Source organism: Ornithorhynchus anatinus, chromosome 2, assembly GCF_004115215.2.
Source record: "Ornithorhynchus anatinus isolate Pmale09 chromosome 2, mOrnAna1.pri.v4, whole genome shotgun sequence".
In the NCBI taxonomy this organism is placed as follows: domain Eukaryota; kingdom Metazoa; phylum Chordata; class Mammalia; order Monotremata; family Ornithorhynchidae; genus Ornithorhynchus; species Ornithorhynchus anatinus.
This window is the reverse complement of record NC_041729.1, coordinates 141,194,762-141,217,532: the sequence shown is the minus strand read 5'-3', so window position 1 is coordinate 141,217,532 and position 22,771 is coordinate 141,194,762. Positions and strand designations below refer to the sequence as shown.

General features: G+C 54.0%; 1 protein-coding gene across 1 annotated transcript in view; it reads left to right on the top strand.

The window, feature by feature from the left end:
• The window catches only part of SLCO2B1 (solute carrier organic anion transporter family member 2B1), a 30,817-nt gene that overhangs the window by 6,531 nt on the left and 1,515 nt on the right, over positions 1-22,771 (top strand). The window contains exons 2-14 of the mRNA XM_029058508.1: positions 5,556-5,662; positions 6,901-7,038; positions 8,520-8,682; positions 9,163-9,390; positions 10,618-10,716; positions 12,314-12,489; positions 17,897-17,987; positions 18,484-18,648; positions 19,207-19,399; positions 20,931-21,075; positions 21,299-21,468; positions 22,180-22,244; positions 22,498-22,618. Coding sequence (XP_028914341.1) covers positions 5,579-5,662; positions 6,901-7,038; positions 8,520-8,682; positions 9,163-9,390; positions 10,618-10,716; positions 12,314-12,489; positions 17,897-17,987; positions 18,484-18,648; positions 19,207-19,399; positions 20,931-21,075; positions 21,299-21,468; positions 22,180-22,244; positions 22,498-22,618 — 1,838 coding nt within the window. The 5' untranslated portion in view covers positions 5,556-5,578. The remainder of the gene's footprint in view (positions 1-5,555; positions 5,663-6,900; positions 7,039-8,519; positions 8,683-9,162; positions 9,391-10,617; positions 10,717-12,313; positions 12,490-17,896; positions 17,988-18,483; positions 18,649-19,206; positions 19,400-20,930; positions 21,076-21,298; positions 21,469-22,179; positions 22,245-22,497; positions 22,619-22,771) is intronic.

Genomic DNA, 22,771 nt, shown 5'->3' with positions numbered 1-22,771 from the left:
CTTACAGTCGAGAGACGATCTGACAGTCCAGAGACGAGATTATTCTTATCATCATCATCTAGAGATGAGATTATTCTTATTATTATCATCATCTTGACCCCATTTTCTTGATAAGGAAACTGAGCCACAGAGAGGTTGAGGGACTTACCCAAGATCACACAGCAGGATTGCAGGAGGTTGGCGTGCTGGAACTCTTCCTCTGGCCTTTTGAGTCTTGGCACCTGGGCTCTTTCCACTAGGCTACGTAACCTACCTCAGTGTGTCTGTGAGGCGGGGGGAGGGCTGTGAATGTGTATGCACACCCTTTCTCCTCACAGACCATCAGCCCCTTCCTGCGATTCTTTTCACTTCCATGACCATCCCATAATGACCAGTAAAGAGAGAGACACTGTGTGTGTGTGTTTGTGTGTTTGTGTGTGAGATTTCCCCCATCAGACCCTCAGCCTCCTGAAGACAGCCTCTTCTTCTACCACCATTCCTTTCCACAATGCCCAGTAGACAGGCCGCGGTCTCCGCTAATAAGTTTCCGTGGTTTCTTATCTGTTTCTCCCTTGTTTCTTATCCGTCTCTCCCAGAGGACCGAAATTTCCCTGAACTCTGTGAGGGAGAATTCATGATCCGTCCGGGCCCCTGAGCCGAGGCTCTGGGCTGGAGGAAGGGGCCGGTGGTGGGGAGGGAGGAAGGGGGAACAATTGGGTAGGAAATAGCCAGAGAGGAGCCCCCACTTCTGGGCTGGGAGCCAGTTGGGCCGGGAGCTCACTGGGGTGGGACGCCCCCGCGAACTCGACCCCCCTCTGGGCCAGAGGGGCCGGACGAGGGGGTCTAAGGAGTGGAATGGGGCCGCCCTTTCACCCCCATTCGGAAACCACCAAATTTTGTTTGACTTCCTCCTGATGGCCTGCCAGCTGTAAACAGCCCTTGCAGCTGGATGGCTGCTTGTTTTCCCATCTCCGCCAGGTCAGCAACCCTCAATGCTGCAGTGGGTGGCAAGTGGACAGCTGAACCGCAGTACATGTCCAGTCTGCCACCCCCCCGGCTCAGCTCCCCTCCCCTCCCCCCTCTGCCCCATTCTGCCCAAGACTGTCACCACACAACACCTCTTTTTTTCTTTTTACGGTATTTGGAAAGTGCCAGTGTCTGTTCTATAGCTCTGGGATAGATACAAGGTAATCAGGTTGGACACAGTCCCTGTCCCATGTGGGTCTTCCAGTCTTCCCCCCTCTTTTACAGATAAGAGAACTGAGGCCCAGGCAAGTGAAGCGACTTGCCCAAGGTCACACGGAAGACAAGCAGCAGAGCCAGGATTAGAATCCAGGTCCTTCCAACTCCTGGGACTATGCTCTATCCATTAGGCCACGTTGCTTATCCTCTTCTGGGCAGAAAGATTCCTGGGGTGGGGGAGCGTTCTTCAGGGGTCATCCCATGCATCCCTCTGCCCCTCTGCTGTGAATCTCACCCTAACAGAGAGCTGACCCAAAATCTTTAGGAAAAGGTATTTCTACCCTACCGTAACTCTAAGCCAATGACCCAGCTGAGGCAGGCAGAGCCTAGGGCCAGGCACCAGCTGCTTGGGGCTCTCTTTCTCAATGGAAATGGGGATAATGTCCATTTATGATAATATTAATTGTGACATTTGTTAAGCACTTACTATGTGCCGGGAACTGTACTAAGTGCTGGAGTAGAACTGAGTAAATCAAGCTGGCATGGCCCATGTCCCACATGGGGCTCCCAATCTTAATCCCCATTTTCTAGATGAGGTCACTGAAGCACAGAGAAGTAAAGTGACTTGCCCGAGGTTACACAGCAGATAAGTGGCAGACCTGGATTAGAACCCACGTCCTTCTGACTTCCAGGCCCATGCTCTATCCTCTAAGCCACACTGCTTCTCTGAGCCATTCCTTAGACTGGGGAAAAGTGTTGAGCTGGGCTCCAGGGCTAGTGGGACCCTGGGAGAGGGCAGGTGGTATCCCTGTGGCCTAAATAATAATAATAATTATGGCATTTGTTAAGCACTTACTATGTTCAAGGCACTGTACTAAGTGCTGGGATAGATACAAGCAAATTGGGTTGGACACAGTTCCTGTCCCATTTGGGGCTCACGGACTTAACCGCCATTTTACAGATGAGGTAACTGAGGCACAGAGAAGTAAAGTGACTTGCCCGAGATCACACAGCAGGTAAGTGGCAAAGCAAGGATTAGAACCCATTACCTCTGACAGCCAGTCTCATGCTCATACTCCCTTTAGACTGTGAGCCCGTTATTGGGCAGGGATTGTCTCTTTCTGTTGCCCAATTGTTCATTCCAAGCACTTAGTGCAGTGCTCTGTACATAGTAAGTACTCAATAAATGCTATTGAATGAATGAATGAATGCTCTATCCACTATGCCATGCTGCTCTGCTAAAGCGTGTGCTGGGGGACAGTGGGACGCCAGGAATGCAAGTCAACCAGTCAAGGTTGTGTTTCTTTCTCCACCACGCTCTGGCCCTGGCTTTCTGGCCCCGGCTTCCCCCCTCCCCCCACTGTTTCCTTGAACTTCACCTCCCCTGCCCCTCCGCCCCCACTTCTCCCTTTCCCTTCCTCCCCCGCTTCCAGGAATTCCTCCCCCGCTTCCAGGGATTCCTCCCCCGCTTCCAGGAATTCCTCCTCCTCCTCCTTCTCCTCCTCCTCCTTTTTCTCCTCTTCCTCCTGCTCTGCCTCCCACAGTCCCATCCGATAATTAACGCCCCTCCCTTGCCCCCCAATATCAGCCCAAACCCTTGTGGGGTCCACACTCCTAGACCTCTGCCCACCAGCCTCCTCGAGGGACCAAGGAAGGGGGAGCTGGCCCCTCTCCACCCCAGGTTGGGATCTGGATATGTTGTTTCTAACTCCGTTTGTGTGTCCTCTAGACTGTAAACTCCTCGGAGGCAGGACACGTGTCTGCTAATTGTTACCAAAGGCTAAGCACAGTGCTCTGCACCTTTTAAGCACTCAATAAATGCCTTTGATTGTATGGGCGCCTCAGTGTGTGTATGCATGGCATAAGAGCCTCTGAGTGTGTTTCACTGTTTGCCCACATCTGTGTCGATGTCCTTGTTTGGTCTTGGATGTGTGTGTGTGTTTGTGTGTGTGTCCCCACACAAAGAGAGAAACAGCATGGCTTAGTGGAAAGAGCACCGGCTTGGGAGTCAGAGGTTGCAGGTTCTAATTCAGGCTCTGCCACTTGTCAGCTGTGTGACTTCGGACAGATCACTTCTCTGTGCCTCAGTTACCTCATCTGTAAAATGCGGATTAAGACTGTGAGCCCCACGTGGGACAACCTGATAACCTTGTATCTACTCCAGCACTTAGAACAATGCTTGGCACATAGTAAGCACTTAACAAATACCATCATCATCATCATCATCATCATCATCATCATCACACATGAGAAACAGTGTTGTCTAGTGGATGGAGTTAGAAGAACCTGAGTTCTAACCCTGGCTCTGCCACTTGTCTGCTGTGTGACCTCAGGCAAGGCGCTTCACTTCTCTGTAACTCAGTTCCTTCCTCTCTTAAGGGGGACTAAGATTGTGAGCCCCATGTGGGACAGGGACGGTGTCCCACTTGATTACCATGTATCTACCCCAGGGCTTGGAACAGTGGGGCTTGACACATAGTAAGCACTTAGGAAATACCAATATTATAGTACATGTTCCCGTACTGTGTATATGTGTGTCCTTGTGTGCTTGTGAGTGCCTCTGTGTCCACATTCTCATGCCCCTAGGAGATGGAGGGGACAGAAGCCAGATGGAAATCTGCTTGGAAACTCTTGAGAGTTGCTGAATCAGAAGCTGCCATTCCTGTCTCTGGGCTTGGGCCTAGGGGTCAGAGCAGTTTGGGTTCTGGGAAAGGGGGGACTAAAGGAGATTGGGGACCTCCTTCCCTGAGACTTTTTCACCCCAGGGCAGATGCTGGGTGACCTTCCATGGAGGCAGGGGGATGGACCAGATGACCTGCTGCTCAGGGCCCCTGCCACCTGACCTGTCCCGGCATCCCTTCGTCGTGGGCAGGGCATGTGTCTGTTTATTGTTGGATTGGACTCTCCCTATCGCTTAGGACAGTACTCCACACACAGTAAGCGCTCAATAAATACGATCGAATGATTGAATGACAGTGCCTGACCACCACTGCAGGGATCCACACCCGAGGGGTCACACTTTCATTTGTTCAGTCAGTTGTATTTATTGAGCACTTACTATGTGCAGAGCACAGTACTAAGCGCTTGAAATGTACTATTCAGCAACAGATAGAGACAATCTCTGCTCAACAATGGGCTCACGTTCTAAAAGGGGGAGACAGAAAGCTAAACAAAACAGCCTTTATCCAAGCTGGGGCAGCAGGACCCTGGAGTCCAATCAATCAATCAACTAATCAATCTTATTTATTGAGCATTTACTATACAGCGCACTTGGGAGAGTGCACTATAACAATAACAACAGACACATTCCCTGCCCACAGCGAGCTTACAGCCTAGAGGTTGAGGCAAATATTAATATATATAAATTATTCATCCATTCATTCATTCAATCAAATTTACTGCGTGCTTACTGTGTGCAGAACACTGTACTAAGCTCCTGGAAAGTACAATTCAGCAATAAAGAGAGACAATCCCTGCCCACACTGGGCTTAAGGTCTAGAAGAATTATGGATATGAAGCAGCTTGACATAGTGGATAGAGCACAGGTCTGGGAGTCAGAAGGTTATGGTTAATAATAATAATGTTGGTATTTGTTAAGCGCTTACTATGTGCAGAGCACTGTTCTAAGCGCTGGGGGAGATACAGGGTCATCAGGTTGTCCCACGGGAGGCTCACAGTTAATCCCCATTTTACAGATGAGAGAACTGAGGCACCGAGAAGTGAAGTGACTCGCCCACGGTCACCCAGCTGACAAGTGGCAGTGCCAGGAGTCGAACTCATGACCTCTGACTCCGAAGCCCAGGCTCTTTCCGCTGAGCCACGCTGCTTCCGGCTCCACCACTTGTCTGCTATGTGACTTTGGGTTAGTCACTTCATGCCTTTGGGCCTCATCTATAAAATGGGGATTAAGACTGTGAGCCCCAAATGGGACAGGGACTGTGTCCAACCCGATTTGCTTGTATCCACCCCAAGCGCTTAGAACAGTGCCTGGCACATAGTAAGCACTTAACAAATACCATAATTATTATTATTATTATGTAAGTGCTGTGGGGCTGAGATGGGGGGAACCAAGGACCCATCAGTTTGTTGTTATTGTTATTATTTGTGATTATTACTATCATTATTTTATCCCCATTTTACAGATAGGGAAACTGAGGCCCGGAGAGGTCGAGTGACTTTCCCAAAGTCACACAGCAGGACCATGGGAGGGCTGGGACCGTAATCCCGGCCTCTTGACCCCCTGCACCCGAGAACCGATCGATCGATCGATGGATTGATTGATTAAACCAAGCCTGGACCACGTCCCCTGCACCGGCCCCCGACCCCGACTCCCGGCCCCTGCTCAGCCCCCAGCCCGATCCCATCCTCACCCTGCACGATCTCGCCCTGCACAGGGACCATCCGGGGAGGGGGCGAGATGGCCGACAAGAAAGCAGCCGCGAGGATGGCCCCGTCTCTCAGCCGAGTCCCCGGATGCCACAGCCCTTTCCGCAGCATCAAGGTACCGGGGACCCTCGGGGCTTGGGGCCGAAGAGGTCAGGTGGGGGTGGGGCCTCCCACAATCCTGTTTCAAAGTGCAGCAGGGCCTGGGCACAGCCCTGCCACCAGCTGAGAAGCAGGCAGCCGCATTAACTCGTTGATGCAAAATTGGCATGGAGGCACTCCATCAGTTCTCTCCCCCATATTGATCCTCGCCCTTCTCCCACCACACCCCAGCTCGCGGACTTCATTCCTCTACAACCTACTCACTGTGCCTCGTTTCCCTCTCTTTTACGACTGACCCCTCGCTCACACCCTCCCTCCTGCCTAGAGCTCCCTCCTTCTTCACAACCACCAGACCATCAATCTCCTCATTTTCAAAGCACTTCTGAAATTACGTCTCCCCAAGAAGCTTCCCCTGATCAATCTCTCCACTCTACGTCTCCACTAACTGCCACGTTTTCTACGTCACCTAAGCACTCGGATATTCATACCCCCTCCGGCCCTTCCGTGGCCCTTAAATGCTTATCTTCCTACTCTATTACTTCCTCCTCTCTGTCCCCCTCTAGATTATAAAATTCTCGAGGGCAGGGGTCATTTTTAATAATTCTATTGCACTCTCCCAAGTGGTTAGCAGAGTGCCCTGTAGATAAGAGGGGCTCAATAAATAGTAGATATTGACTGATTTAAAATCAACATCTGCCCCGCTTTCCTATCCCCATGTGTGCATAATGGTGTCCTCAAGAGTCTACCGATCTGTGGATGAACTAGATGCTTGAATAATAATGACTGTGGTATTTGTTAAGCACTTACTATGTGTCAGGCACTGTACTAAGCGCTGGGGGAGATACAAAATAATCAGGTCCCACAGAGGGCTCACAGTCTAAGTCTGAGTATTGATTGAATCCCCATTTTGCTGATGAGGGAACTGAAGCACAGAGAAGTTAAGTGACTTACCCAAGGCCACAAAGCAGGCAAAGAGCAGAGCTGGGATTAGAACCCAGGTCCTTCTGACTCCCAAGCCCAATCTCTATCCACTAGGCCATGTTGCTTCTCACTGAGTATGATCTCACTGAGCACCACTGAGCATGGGCAGGATTACCTGTTGGAGCATGCGCAGGGTTTTCCAATGAGTATGTGTGAAGTGACCACAAGGGCTGGAGGATGCTCTGACACCAGGCGGGAGGTGGCGGGGCGACCCAAGAAGGGGTTGGTCAGGGTGTGGAAACTGCTTTTGCCACATCTCTCTCTTGCCCGCAGTTCTTCGTCCTGTGCCATGGGATTCTGCAGCTCTCCCAGCTCATGGTGTCCGGCTACATGAAGAGCTCAGTGTCCACCATCGAGAGGCGCTTTGGGCTGACCAGTCAACTCTCGGGCCTGCTGGCCTCCTTCAACGAGGTACGACCTGCCCCCTCCCGAGCTCCCTTCTGGGCCTTCCCCAGACCTGCTGAGGCCTGAACCAAAAGCAGCAGGATTGCTGGAGGTTAGACAGGAAGAAGAACTTCCGATTGGGATTTGGAAGCCCCTGTGGGTCCGCTGAGAAAGCCCCTCTCTAATTCCACTTCCACGGCCCAAATCGCCCCCCGACCCTCTCACGGCGGTGCTGTGGGCAGGGGAACCCACAAGCTGAGACACACCGGCCCGTGTGAGCAAGGCTGGACTCTCTACCTGGATAAGTCTCTTCTGGATCCCCAAGTCCTGCCCTCCACGTCCTGCTCCCTGATCCCAAGCTCTCCCCAACACCCCGGCCCCCAGCCTCCTCCCCGGACCTTCTCTTAGTACAGTGCTCTGCACACAATAAGTGCTCAATAAATATGAATGAATGAATCTCTTCCTCCTCCTTTGCAGAAGTGGAAGAGAAAGTGGAAATGTTCCTCAATCCAAGGCTGCAGGGGGAGGCCCTGGGGGCTCCTGGCCAGTAGGAAGGACAGGCGACCTCCCTCTCCCCAACATCTTCCCAGCACATGAACTCAAGGGGCCCTGCCCCCACCCACTATCCGTCCCCCCGGCCCACACGCACACAGCTCCTCCTTCGGCCTTTCTGCCCTCTCCCACTCTTTGCATAAATATTGATGTGCATTTACATATATTTGCATAACGAAGCACTGTGGATTCCGAATACTCAGCATGCCCGTGAAATCACCTGTGTGGCCCCCTCCAGCTTGAGGGATAGAGTCAATCAGTCAATCGATAGATCAATCAGATCGTATTTATCGAGCACTTACTGTATGCAGAGCATCTGGTCCAGGCCCTGGCCTCTGGCCGGGATCCCTCACCCAGGGGGGGGGGGGGGTCTGCTCTACCCTTAAAGGTCCCCAGAGATGGAGACTTCCCACCCAGTTCCTTCCAGGGCTTGTCCATTCCGTGGTCTGATGTCTCTGACTGTCAGGAAGTTCTTCCTTGTGTCCAACCACGGTCTCTCCTGCTGCAGTTTAATCCCCTTATCTCCTGACGCCGACACTCAGTCCCCTCCTTAACTTGCCCCTCACCAGGCACCCCATTTCCTACCCATTTCCCAGGACAAACTCCCACCCTGCCAACATTTCTGTCACTCTGGGGCCATCCCCCGGCCCCAGCCCCAATCCCACGGTTGAGGTCCACCTGGGTCTGAGAAGAGAGCCAGCCCAGCTTATGGAGGATAGTACCCACCCTGGGAGAGGAGGTTCAGGTCTCTGCCCGTTTCCTGAAAGTCCTCCCGACACGCTGTGATGATCCCTTTTCCTAACCCTCCATTCTGCTCTGCTCAACCCTTCCCCATCCCACTCTACCTCTCCTCACCTCTCCCGACCCCATCCGGTCCACCCCACCCTTCCCCCTCGCCACCCTACCTGGTTCCCTCCATCCTCGTTGTTCCATCCCGCACCCTCCGGTCCCCGCAGGTGGGCAACACGCTGCTGATCGTGTTCGTCAGCTACTTCGGGAGCCGCGTGCACCGGCCCCGGCTGATCGGCTGCGGAGCGGCCCTGGTCAGCCTGGCCGCCCTGCTCCTGGGCCTGCCGCACTTCATTGCCAAGCCGTACCGCTATGACCACAGCATGACCGGTACGGGCCTCGGCCCCAAGTGGGGCGCGGCGACGGGAGTGGGGGTCCGGGCACGGCAGTCCGGGTTGGGGGCGGAGGGGGGCCCTCACTCTCTCTGGGTTCCTCGCAGTAGCCCTGGGAGACAGGAAAACATGATGAGAAGTCTCCCCATTGTTCAGAGGAGGAAAGTGAGACCCCAAAAGGCTAAGCGATTGGCCTAAGGCCCTAGTGGAACTGGGGGTGGAAGTGGCCCTCGAGAAACATCGTCCTAGACTCTCCTCGGTTCTGCGAGAGGGAGGGGGCGGCAGGGACCCAGGGTAGCTGGGTGTTTGACAGGGAGTGAAGAAGAGTGGGATCAGCGGGGTCAGGGCCGGAGCTGCTGACCCGAGTGCCGGCAAGTTAAAGTCGACCTCCCCATCCCCACCCGCGCAGCTCAGGCCCCCATCCACCCCCTCCCTCGGATGCCCCTGATGCCCTTCTGAAAGCCCGTCTGTCCGGCAGTGGCCCCGAACAACTCACACGGTGCCCACCTGTGCCCGGACCAGGAGTCCCTGGAGGCCGCGGGCAACGCCAGCTGCACCCCACACACGGAGGACAGACAGGGCCTGATCCTGGCCTGCATGTTCCTGGGCCAGGCCCTGCTCGGCATCGGCAGCGTCCCCATCCAGCCTTTCGGCATCTCCTACATTGACGATTTTGCCCGCTCCAACGACTCCCCGCTCTTCCTAGGTATGGAGGGCTGCCGACAGGGAGGGATGGGGGCGGGAGCGGCAGGGGGAGGGAAGAACAGGCAGGGAGGAGGGAGGAAAAGGCAGCGGGAAGGGAGGGAGAGAGAGGCGGGGGAAAAATATTAATAATAATGGTATTTGTTAACACTTACTATGTGCCAAGCACTGTTCTTGGCACAAAGTAATCAGGTTGGACACAGTCCCCGTCCCACGTGGGGCTCAAAGTCTTAATCCCCATTTTACAGATGAGGGAACTGAGGGACAGAGAAGTGAAGTGACTTGTCCAAGCAGACAAGTGGAGAGGTTGGGATTAGAACCCACATCCTCTGACTCTCAAGCCTGTGCTCTTGCCACGAGGTCATGGAAGGCAGGGGCAGTCCAGCTACTGACTATCCGGTCAAGGATCTAGGACCGCTCCCCCATATACGCACACAGTATACTCACACACGTCTTCTCCATGCTCATTCATTCCCCCATCCACATTAATATCTCTCCTCCTCTAGACTGTAACTTCACTGTGGGAAGGGAATATGTCTGTTATATTATTATACTGTACTCTCAGACTTTGTGTCAGTCACCGTTTTAAGCCCTGGGATAAATGCAAGGTAATCAGGTTGGTTACAGTCTATGTCCCAAGCGCTTAGTACAGTGCTCTGCACATAGTAAATGCTCAATAAATACTATTGAATGAATGTCCCACATGGGGCTCATGGTCTAAATCCCCATTTTACAGATGGGATAATTGTGACCCAGAGAAGTGAAGTGACTTGTCCAAGGTCACACAACAGACAAGTGGGGGACCCGGGATTAGAATCCTGGTACTTCTGACTCCCAGGCCTGTGCTCTAGGATTCTGGAAATCCAGCCCCACCAGCTGTGGAGAAGCAGAGGTTCTCCCAAAGCTGGAGAGTGGAGGAGGGGGCTTTGCTCCCCCCACCCTTATGGAGGTGACTCTAGTGGGTGCTGCCTCCTTTATTTGGGACAAAAATGAGGGAAAAGATGGGCTGGATCTCCCAGCCTGTTTGTCCTGGCTCTGACTGCCAAGTAATGAGTCTCTGGAGGTTCCATCTAGGCTGAGTCAGGATCAAGCCAGAGATGTGGCCCCCAGGCTCCAGAGGTTCTGGCTTGGGGAGGCTCCGGGGCTGGAAGATCCCGGGAGCCCGGTGCCCCTGGCCCAGCCTGGCCCAGAGAACGGCCCCTCTGGAACCAGCACCGTGTTCCTCCTGCAGGCTTCCTTTATGCTGCCACTTTCCTCGGCCCGGCCGTGGCCTACACGCTGGGCGCCTTCATGCTCAGCCTCTACGTGGACATCGACCGGATGCCTCCAGGTGAGACTGGCAGCAGGCCCACTCCCCCTGAGCCCAGCCAGGGCTTTCCCTTCCTCCCAAGGTCCTTCTTATGAGGTTATTCTTGCCCTTTGGGCTGTTTTCTCCACATCAATGACCCCAGCGCCCCCACCCCTGCTTCCCAGCTCGGGAAAGCCTCAGGCCTGAGATCAAACCCCCCTACGGTGGCCAATCCGGGGCCCCCAGAGTCCCCGGCTGGGAACCGTAAAGGGGAGCAGAGCTGGAGCTCTGGGAGGGGTTCTGGCTGGGGGTTGGGGGGGTTCCCAGCACTGGGGGGAGGGCTACAAATAGGGGGATTTCCCGGGTCCCGGAGCAGAGCCAACAATAGCGTCGCGTCCTGCCAGAGTACAAAAGCAGGTCTATCCCATGAGTCATGCCTAGGCCCCACCACGCCAAGCTGGTAGCAGCAGAGCGGGCTCCCCTGGCACGGGGCCATCTGCAGACACGCCGAGTGGCCATCACGGCTACGCAGGCTCGGGATGACAGACCCTGTGTTGGGAAGCCCTGGACCGACGCTGGCAGGGAGGGGGCCTCACGGAGGGGTTTTGGGACTCGGCAGTCGCGCGTCAGAGATCTCGAGGGATCTCCAGAGGTCATCCCGTCCATCTCCCTATCTCTGTGCCTGTGTCCACTGAATGATTCTGGGTAGCTGGGTGGAGAAGAATGAACGGAGGCAGTTAATGTCAGTTGGTCCTGAGCAGCCTCGACAGCGGTCTGTCTGGCCACAGAGCTGGGCCCCGAGGCAAAGAGTATGGATGGATCTCCCTTAAAAGCTGTGACAAGTAGCGATTTTTGCCCAGCTAGCGGTCCACCATGCAGCCATCTCTGAATTTGCCCCTCTGATGAAAGGGCTGGGAAGACATTTCGGAGGCTGAAAAATCTGTTTTTGTCATTTTTTTAATGGTACTTGTTATTATTAAGGGCTTATTATGTATCAGGCAATGTACTAGTGCTGATCAAGTTGGACACAGTCCCTGTTCTATATGGGGCTCACGATCTTAATCCCCATTTTACAGTGAGAGAAATGAGGCACGAAGAAGTGAAGTGACTTGCCCTAGGTCACACAGCAGACAAGTAGGGGAGCCAGGATTAGAACTCAGTTCCTCTGATTCCTAGGCTTTCTGAAACCCAGACCCAGGCTTTTTCCATTAGAACACCCCACTTCCCATTTGGTCTGTTTTTGTTTGTCTGGTGCTAGAATCCCAGCACTCATCCAGCACTCTTTCCTTCTTTTTCCTGAAAATCTTCCCCTGGCTATTGGGACTCCTTTGGTCCTGGGTAAGGCACTTCTCAGCTGCAAGCACACAATGCCCATTTGGATGCCAAGCTCTGGAGGGCAAAGGAAGAGGAGGAGGAAGAGGAGGAGGAGGAGGAGGAACAGGTGGAACAAATGCAAAAATTTCTGCAGGCTAGAGGCATGAGGTTCAGAGTGGGGAGGCAGCTTGTGCTGGGTCACAGCAGCACCACTCCAGGACAGCCAGGATCAGAACTCACAGTCCCTGGTGTCCCTTCGACTGCTTCCTGTCCCCCCGGCTTCCTGCCCCCCCATCGTAGCTCAGTGCCTATCTCGTCTTTGCAGAGGGGGTCGACCTGACCCTGACTGATCCTCGCTGGGTAGGCGCCTGGTGGCTTGGATTCCTGATCTCGGCCTCAATCGTGGCCCTGTCCGCCATCCCGTATTTCTTCTTTCCTCGGGAGATGCCTCAGGAGGAGCCTGTGGGGGACCTCCACCCATCACCCTGGCCGATCAATGGGGTAAGATGCCAGCCAGGATGCGGGCCTCCCCGGTGCCCCTCCCACCTACCCTGTGCTTCCCTGCCGACATTACCCCTGGACTCTCACCCTGCAGGTGACCAGTGCTCCTGATCCCCTCCCTTTCTATTCTGGGAAACATGGGGATTGCTCTGTCTCTGATTTCCCTCTCTTCTTCCTCTTTGTTTTCTTCCTCCCTCTCCTACTCCTCCCCCATCCCACTTCTCCTCCTTCTCATCTTCTCTCCCTCCTCCTCTTCCCTCTACCCTTTCACCCCCTCCTCCCTCGTCTTCTCCTCTAGCTTCTCCCCTCCACTTCCTCCCTCCTCTCCTCATCCCTTTCCTCCTCCTCTCTCTCTCCTTCTCTTCTCCCTCCTCTCCTCCTCTCCCTCTCCTCCTTTTTCTCCTTTTCCTCCTCCTCATCCTCTGGATCATCCTCTTCCCCCTCCTGCTCCTTCTCCCTCCTTCTCGAGCACCCTCCCCTCCCAATCCCCACCCACCTCCTCAGGCTCTCGCTGCTTTTGTTCCCTTCTACCTCAGCGGTTCCAATTCCAGGTCAGGAGCACCTGAGTTCCCTCCCCACACCCCCTCCGACTGCCCTCAGGCACGTGTTCTCCAACCTCGCCCCCCACCCCAACCACCCCCTGTGGACCCCAACCAGGGGCTCGCTGACCCACAAAGCCAGGGCTGGCCCTACAGCCAGCTCTTAGGGCCGGCTCTGGTTTTCACATGGTATCAGGTCGGCCCAATTTGCTGGTGGGTCATCGATGCCCTGGCTCGTCGGCTGCCCTGTGGGGAGGGAAGACCCCTAAAGCGGTGTGTGGGTGAGTCCATGGCTGGGTCCATGGCCCAGTACTAGATCTTGGAGCGGGGCAGCGCCCCAGGCAGCTTGTTCATTCATTTAATCATATTTATTGAGCGCTTACTGTGTGCAGAGCACTGTACTAAGTGCTTGGAAAGTACAATTCAGCAACATAAAGAGACAATGGGCTCCCAGTCTAGAAGGGGGAGCAGACAACAAAACAAAACAAGTAGACAGGCATCAATAGCATCAAAATGGATAAATAGAATTATAGATATATACACATCATTAATAAAATAAATAGAATAATAAATATGTACAAATATACACAAGTGCTGTGGGGCAGGGAAGGGGGTAGAACAGAGGGAGGGAGTAGGGGCGATGGGAAGGGGAGGAAGATCAGAGGAAAAGGGGGGCTCAGTCTAGGAAGGCTCCTGGTGGAGGTGAGCTCTTGGTAAGGCTTTGAAGGGAAGAGAGCTAGTTTGGCGGATGTGAGGAGGGAGGGCATTCCAGGTCAGAAGTAGGATGTGGGCCAGGGGTCGATGGCGGGACAGGTGGGAACGAGGCCCAGTGAGGAGGTGAGCAGCAGAGGAGTGGAGTGTTGAGGCTGGGCTGGAGAAGGAGAGAAGGGAGGTGAGGTAGGAGAGGGCAAGGTGATGGACAGCTTTGAAGATAATAGTCATCCCCCACGGCCTCCCCTCTCCTCTCCCCATCGCCTGGATGGACCTCACCCTCACCCTCAGTGTCGGCCAAAGATTGCTGATCCCATGTCGTGGAGAGTCACCAGCCCTCTGGCCCCTGGCAAGGATTCCACCCCCGTCAGCAGCCTTACCCTCCGGAGGGGAAGTGGAAAACTACTTCCCTTCTTCCTCCACCATGGGCTTGCAGGGAACAGGCCGGCGGCTGTTTCCGGATCTGTGCCAGGGTCAGCAGAACAGAGTTCCACGGGACCCTGTGGCCCAGAAGCTCAACCTGCCCGAGCACTGTGCGTGGGATCAGGGCTAAGCAAAGTAGACACAAAAGGGCAGCTGAGGCGAACTGGCTGACAGGCTGGCTGGTTGGAATCCAACCCTTCCCGCAAGCTTCTTCCCCATGGCCAGCCTGGCTAGCCGGGGGCCAGGGCGGGGGCGGTCACAGCTGGCCCCTCCATTTTAGTCTTCTCCCAGCAGTGTGTCCAGGGGCGGAGCTCCTCGCTAGACTTTTTTTTTAGTGGTATTTATTAAGCACTTACTGTGTCCCAGGCAGTGTACTAAGCTTTGGGGTTGATACAAGATAATCAGGTTGGACACGATCCCTGTCCCACACGGGGCTCACAGTCTTAATCCTCATTTTGTAGATGAGGAAACTGAGGGACAGAGAAGTTAAGTGATTTACACAAGGTCACACGGCAGGCAAGTGGTGGAGCTGGGATTAGAACCCAGGTCCTTCTGACTCGAAGGCCTGTGCTCTAACCACTAGACCATGCTGCTCCTCATCGCAGCATCTGGCTCTACCCTTTGAAGCAAGGGCAACACTCAGGTAGCAGAGCCCCCAGCCAGTGACTGGGGCCAGGGGGACATGGGAGCCCAGTGGGCTTATGTGGCGGGGAGGGAAGCAGGGCTGTACTTCCCCAGAACATGAGCGCAGCCTTGAGCTGGGGTGGTTTGGGTTCAGCCGGCGCCTTGGCCCACAATCAGAGCCCTGGGAGCAGCAAGGCTGGACGTGAAGGATGGGATGTCACCCCATTCATTCATTCAATCATATTTATTGAGTGCTTACTGTGTGCAGAGCACTGTACTAAGCGTTTGGAAAGTACAATTCAGCAACAAATAGAGACAATCCGCACCCAAAACAAGTATCAGGCATCAAAACAAGTAAACAGGCATCATCTCCATCCTGGAATGCTCTCAGATTCTGGGACGATGACCCCTGGGGCCCTCTAGCTCTTTGCAGGAGGCAGATCGTCAATCTGCTCCTTTCCGGAGGGGATGAAACCAGGGACAAGTCTGGGTGCCACGTTCAGTTCTTCTCCTGCAAGTGCTTCTCAACGCCGACAAGCAAGATGGGGTCACCAAGATTGAGGACTGGGAAGGCGGTCACCAGCAACAGGGACACTAGGCTCATCGCAGCACAGTCTCACTGGGCATTTCATGGGAGAACGAATGAAACCAGGATAACCAAGCAGCCGCTCGAAGATTAAATTGAGACGGTGCACCCACCGTTAGGATGGGTACAGCAAAATTTCTAAAGTCGCAGTGAAACCCGGGCTCAAACCATGTGCAAAAGGCCACGGGTATCAGTGTCAGGAGACAACAGTGGAGAGACCAGCTTGGAGGGTAGCAGTCAGAAGAGGAGATGGCTCTCCTGGAACAGAGATAAGAGGAAGATCAGGAGGCCAAAAGGCTGACTCAAAAATAGCCAAGAGGCTGAGCTTCTGTGACCTCCCTGGACAGGGCAGGGGCACAGCAAGGCATCTGGATCATCCTGAATGCCAAGAAGTGCCCTACCTGCTTCCCATCCACTTTTGATTATTCAGGCTGTGTGTTAGTCAGGCTCTTGGCTTCCTCTCTTCCTCTCCCACACTCCCACTTCTAGTCCAGATTTTGGCTTTTCAGTTATTAACTCCTCAGTCAGTCAGTCGTATTTATTGAGCGCTTACTGAGGGCTCATCTTCCTGCAGAAGTGCTCTGGGCATGTCACTCCCCTTCTTAAAAACCTCCAGTGGTTGCCTTTCAACCTCCACACAAAACAAAATCTTCTCACTCTAGGCTTCAAGGCTCTCCATCACCTTGCCCCTTCCTACCTCTCCTCCCTTCTCTCTTTCTACTGCCCACCCCGCACGCTCCACTCCTCTGCCGCCCACCTCCTCACCGTCCCCCCTTCTCGCCTATCCTACTATCAACCCCTGGGCCACGTCCTCCCACGGTCCTGGAACGCCCTCCCTCCTCACCTCCACCAAACTAATTCTCTTCCCCTCTTCAAAACCCTACTTAAAGCTCACCTCCTCCAAGAGGCCTTCCCAAACTGAACTCCCCTTTTCCCTCTGCTCCCTCCACCCCCCCTTCACCTCTCTGCAACTAAACCCTCTTCTCCCCACTTTCCCTCTGCTCCTCCCCCTCTCCCGTCCCATCCCCTCAGCACCGTACTAGTCCGCTCAACTATATATATCTTCATTACCCTATTTATTTTGTTAATGAGAAGTACATCACCCTGATTCTATTTATTTGCTATTGCTTTAATGAGATGTTATTTCCCTTGATTCTATTTATTGCCATTGTTTTTGTCTGTCCGTCTCCCCCGATTAGACTGTAAGCCTGTCAAAGGGCAGGGACTGTCTCTGTTACCGATTTGTACATTCCAAGCACTTAGTACAGTGCTCTGCACATAGTAAGCGTTCAATAACTACTATTGAATGAATGAATGAATGAATGAATGAATGAATGAATGGGAGAGTACAATATAACAACATAACAGGCACATTCCCTGCGCACAGTTTACAGGAGGGAAGAGATGGGGTCTGGGAAAAGGCCATTGGAAGAGGAGATGAAATTATCAAGTCCAAAGGGGATTGTATGAGGATTCTGGTTGGTAATCTGACTTTTTCCATCAATCAATCAATCAATTAGTGGTATGTCATGAACATTTACTGTGCTGAAATCATTGACCTGAGCGCTTGGGAGAGTACAATACAATAAAGTTGGTAGGCCTGAGCCCTGCTCATAAGATGTTTGCAGAGTAGATGAGGAGACAGACAAAATGAATTACAGATAGGGGAAAACGCAAGGATTTGTACATAAGTGCTGTGGAGGTGGGGTAAATAGCAAAACACCCAAGAGGAACAGAGCCAAGTACAAAGGTGATGCAGAAGGGAGAGGGAGTAGGGGAAATAAGGGCTTGGTGGGGGGGAAGGCCTCTAAGAGGACGTGTGATTTTCAAGGGTTTTGAAAATGGTGAAAGCAGTAGACTGGCAGATATGAAGGGAGAAGGAGCTCCAGGCCAGAAGGAGGACGTGGGCAAGTAGTCAGTGGCAAGGCACCCGAGATCAAAATACAGTGAGTAGGTTGGTGATAGAGGAGTGAAGGATAGAGGTTGGATGGTTGTAGGAGATCAGCAAGGTAAGGTGGGAGACGGAGAGCTGCTTAAGTGCCATAAAGCCAGTGATGAGAAATTTCTCTCTGATGCAGTGATGGATTGGAGATTTTTGAAGAGTGAAAAGATCCAGGCAGTAGAGTGTAGTAAGGATTGGAGCAGGGAGAGACAGGAAGCAGGTAGGTTGATGCGATAGTCGAGGTGGAATATGACAAATTCTTGGATCACTTTGGTAGCAGTTTAGATGGCGATGAAGGGGTGGATTCTAGAGATGTCGGAAAGGCAGAACAGACAGGATTTGGTGGCAGATTGAATGAGAGAGATTAGTCAAAGATGATGCCAAGGTTACGGGTTTATGAAATAGGGTGGTGGTGCCGTCTATAGCGTTGGGAAAGTTAGGGGAGGACAATGTTAGGGTGAGAAGATGGGAGTTCTGTTTTCCCTCTGCCCTCAGGAAATCCCAAGATGGCCAGGGACCGGGCTGGTATGGGGCAAGAGGACCTAACTGACCACTTGCCCATGCCTCTCTGACTCTTCCCAGGATATCAAAATTGATTCAAAGCAGGACCTCTTGGAAACATCTTCCAAGCAGAACCCCAGTGGCAACCTCAATGTAATCCAGTTCATCAAGGGTAAGTTCTTTACGGCCTCAGCCCCAACCACAACCTATGCCTGGGAGCAGCATTGCAGGGGGACAAACCTGAGATCTATCTGAACCCCATGGTTCAGAGGGCCATGAAAAGTCAACTGCTCCGACTCCATGTCTCCAGACAAGAGCCCCTGGCAGTCAAGTTCTGCTCCGTCCTTAATGGTCCCCAGGTATGGAGTCTCCACCTGTTTCTGTGTTCCTCTTCTGTCCAGGAAGTCCTTCCTTCTGTCCAACCACGATCTCTTCTGCTGCTCTTTGAGCCAGAACTTTTCTGGGAGAAGATGGAAGTCCAGTGTCTGTGGAAAACTGAAGTTCTTAGTCCCTTGTCCCATGCTGGGTTACCTGAGCTGAGCCCTTGCCCTCTCTGGACCCTATTACCCTCCCTGAGCCCTTCGCCTGGCCCCAGGGGATGATCAGGAGAGTCCAGACATCATCCTGTCTCCTCCCCTGCCTCCAATTGCTCCCCTCTCTCCCTACAGTCTTTCCAGAGGTTTTGTTGAGAATCCTGCGACATCCCATTTTCCTCCTGGTGGTCCTGGGGCAGGTGTGCCTGTCGGCCACGGTGGCCGGGGTCGGGACTTTCCTGCCCAAGTTCCTGGAGCGCCAGTTCTCCATCTCCGCCTCGTTGGCCAACATGTTCATTGGTGAGGGTCGTGGGAGTTGGGATGGGGGAGGAGGCAGGGGGCCACGGGGGCGGGCTGGAAAGAGTGGAGAGCCATGGAGGTTAGGGGCACAGGTGGGAGGAGGAGGAGGAGACCAAGCAGTAGGGTCCAGGCTGGAGCAAGAGGTAATAATAAAAATAATTACTATTATTATTATTATTATGGTATTTGTTAAGCACTTACCATGTGCCAAGCACTGTTCTAAGCCCTGGATTTAGTTAAAGTTGGATTCCCTGTCCCACATGGGGTGCACACTCTTATCCCCATTTTACAGATGAAGTAACTGAGGCAAGCAGAAGGGAAGTGACTTGCCCAAGGTCACACGGCAGACACGTAGCAGAGCCGGGAATAGAACCCAAGTCCCTCTGACTCCCAGACCCGTGCTCTATCCCTATGCTATGAGCTGCTTAGCCCAGCATTTAGGAGAGGTCCGGGACCAGGTGGCTCCAGTCACCCATTGGCCTCAGTTTCCCTCCTGAGAGGTCAGGGGAGGGAGGGAAGAGACCGCGGATGGCTGAGATGCCCCTCTCCCTCCCACAGGCGGCCTCAGCATCCCCAGTGCCGTGGTGGGCATCGTGGCAGGAGGAGCCCTGGTGAAAGGACTGCGGCTGAACCTGAAGCAGTGTGGGGCCTTGGGTGTTGCGGGCACACTGTTCTGCGTCCTCGCCAGTGTCCCACTCTTCTTCCTGGGCTGCTCCACCAACCCCGTGGCGGACCTCGGCTTTGGGGCGAGGTGCCCGTGGGCCCGGACTCCCGGGCTGGGAAGGTTGGGGTGGGAGTCCCCAGGAGGTGCTTAGTTCTTCTGCCAGTCAGAGTGGGTGGGTACGTGCCTGAGCCGCATGGCACAGCCATCGCTGGGCCACCAGGGACCCATAGGGCTCAGCTCCACCCCTTCCTGCCTGCAGAGCAGGGGAGCACAGGCGCCCACACCACTAGTGCCCCCTCCTCTCTCCCTCAGCCCCCAGTGATGGATCCCTGGGGTCTGGGCTCTAGGGAAAGGGAACCCAAACTCTTTTTTCTCCCTTGGGGTCCCTAGGGGTCCTCTCCCAGCCACTCCATCCCCGCTGTCCAGTCCAGCTCTTCCCCCACAACCCACATGCACACTAGGGAGCCTAGTACATTCATTCAGTCATATTTATTGAGCACTCACTGTGTGCAGAGCACTCGGGAGTGCTTGGGAGGGTACAGAACAGCGATAAACAGACATAGGACATCCCCCGTCCCACTCCTCAGTGCCCACCCCTGCCACACACCCGCTGCCCTCACACCTGGGAGGGAGGACTACTCGGTCAGTCAGTCAATCGATCATATTTATTGAACGCTTACTCTGTGCAGAACACTGTACTAAGCGCTTGGGAGAATATGATACAATATAACAGATGCATTCCCTGCCCATAATGAGCTTACATTCCAGAGGGGGAGACAGACATTAATATATATAAATAAATGACAGATATGGACATAAGTGCTGTGGAGCTGGGAGGGGAGATGAATAAAAATAATAATTATGACATTTGTTAAGTGCTTACTATGTGTGAAGCACTGTTCTAAGCGCTGGGGGCGTGATACAAGGTGATCAGGTTATCCCAATGGGGCTCATAGTCTTAGTCCCCATTTTACAGATGAGGTAACTGAGGCCCAGAGAAGTTAAGTAACTTGCCCAAAGTCACACAGCTGATAAGTGGCGGAGGCAGGATTAGAACTCACTTCCTGACTCCCAAGCCCATGCTGTTTCTACTGAGCCACGCTGCTTCTCTAAATAAAGGGAGCAAGTCAGGGTAACACAGAAGGGAGCGGGAGAAAAGGAAAAGAGGGCTTAGTCAAGGAAGATCTCTTGGAGGAGTTGGGCCTTTAATAAGGCTTTGAAAATTGAGAGAAATTGTCAGTGAATCTGTCTCCCTGTGCGCAAAAATGTTATGGTATCTGTTAAATGCTTACTACGTGCCAGGAAACAACTTAGGTTGGACCCAGTCCCTGTCCCACATGGGGCTCACAGTCTCAGTTCTCATTTTACAGATGAGGTAACTGAGGCCTAGAAAAGTAAAATGATTTGCCCAAGATCATATAGCAGACAATTGGCAGATCCGGGATTAGAACCCATGACTTTCTGACTCCCAGGCCCGTGCTCTATCCACTACGTCATGCTGCTTCTGCCCCACCCACTCTCTCTGATCCTCTGTCCTCTCCCAGGCATCCTTTTTCTCCCTCCCCCCGACACAGCAGACCCTGCGTACTGACCAGCCCCGTCCTCCCTGTCCCCACAGTGGCCAGCTGAAGACCTGCAAGAGGCCCTGCGAATGCCCCCCGGACGTCTTCGACCCCATCTGCGGCCAAGACGGCATCGAATACCTCTCGCCGTGTCAGGCGGGCTGCCGCTTCATGAACCTGGACGACAATCAGAAAGTGGTCGTGAGTCTTTCCGGCTCCGCCTCCCTGGGCCACGATGGGGTTTTTGGAGTAGCGGGAGGGATGCAAGTGAGAACCCAGGATGGGTTTCCTGGTCAGGAGAGGAGGCTCTAGGAGACCCGGCTGTGTGAGGCGGAGGGTTCATCCGGGCCAGGTTGGGGGCAGAGGGCCAGGGGCAGGGTGGAGGTGGGCAGGGGGCTCAGCATCCCATCTCTCCCCGCCTCAGAATTACACCCAGTGCAGCTGCATTAAGCTGGAAGAAAGGGGCGGCTTTGCCCTCCCCGGGTCCTGCGGATCCCCCTGCCGTCATCTCCTGCTGCCGTTCATCGTCCTGGCCAGCCTAGGTGGTGCCGTGGCCAGCCTCACCCACACGCCGTCGCTCATGCTTATTCTCAGGTACCGGCCGGTCGGTTGGCCGGGCGTGGCTGGGCTCAGCTGGCCCCAGGTTGTGGCCTGGGCCGGGCGGTGGGCTGCGAGCGGCAGGTGTGGGAAGAGGTGGAGTACACCTGGGCAGGCTGAGGCTTAGCTCTTGTCCCTCATGAAGGAAGAAGAGAGGAAGGGGCCCAGGGGAAGGCGGTGGGAAGGCGTTGGACCCTCAGGGAGCTGCAGCCCCCATAGTCTCCATCATGGTCTCCATCGTGGTCTCTATCCTAGATACTCAGTGGGGGTCTGGGCCAAAGCAGGGGCCTGGGGCAGTGGCCTTCATGGAAGGTGGAGGGTGGGAGGGCATTGGGAGGAGGAGTGGAAAAGGGATCACTTAGATCAGTGCCTGGCACATAGTAAGTGCTAAACAAATACCATAGTTATTATTATTATTATTACCTTGTATCTCCCTCAGTGCTTAGAACATACTAGGGGAGGAGACTCTGTTCCTGAAGGCTGAAGGGAGGGGAAATGATGCTGGGGTGAGGGGTGAAGATTTTACTCAGTCCCCATTTAGTGAGCCCGTTGTTGGGCAGGGATTGTCTCTGTTGCCGAATTGTACATTCCAAGCACTTAGTACAGTGCTCTGCACATAGTAAGTGCTCAATAAATATGAATGAATGAATGAATAAATGAATGAATGAATGAGTGGTCTGCCACCAGCTCTGGCCTTTGACTCTGCAGAAGTGTGAATCGGGAGGAGAAATCCTTTGCCATCGGGATCCAGTTTCTCCTGCTGAGGCTACTAGGTAATAGGTTTCTCCTGAACCTGTATCCTCCCTAGGCCCGGGGCCCTGCTGGGGTCACCTAAGCCATTCCTCTGCCTCCGGGAGGGACTCAACTTCCGCAATTCCTCATTTATTCCCCGGGGAGGCATACTGGCGACGATTGGCAGAGGGTGGTGTTTGGGGGGCGGTGTTCGGATCCCATCTCCCCTGTTGGGTTCAGGGCAGGGGAGGGCCGGGGACCCACTGGATGCTAACTTGAGCCGTCTGCCGCCAGCCTGGATGCCCAGCCCGGTGATCCACGGAAGCGCCATCGACACCACCTGCGTCCGCTGGGGCTGGAAATGCGGTCAGAGGGCCAGCTGCCAGTACTATGACCACGACTTCTTCCGCCACAGGTAACCAGAGGGATGCTGGACGGGAGCTTCCTGGAGCCCCAGCACCCTGTGGGAACCCCTCCCCTGAAGTGGGAGGTGGTGCCCGCGGACCTTATGACCTCATCAGATAGTCTGAATGCCTCCCCACCCCGCCGTGTCTCCCCTCCTCGTCCC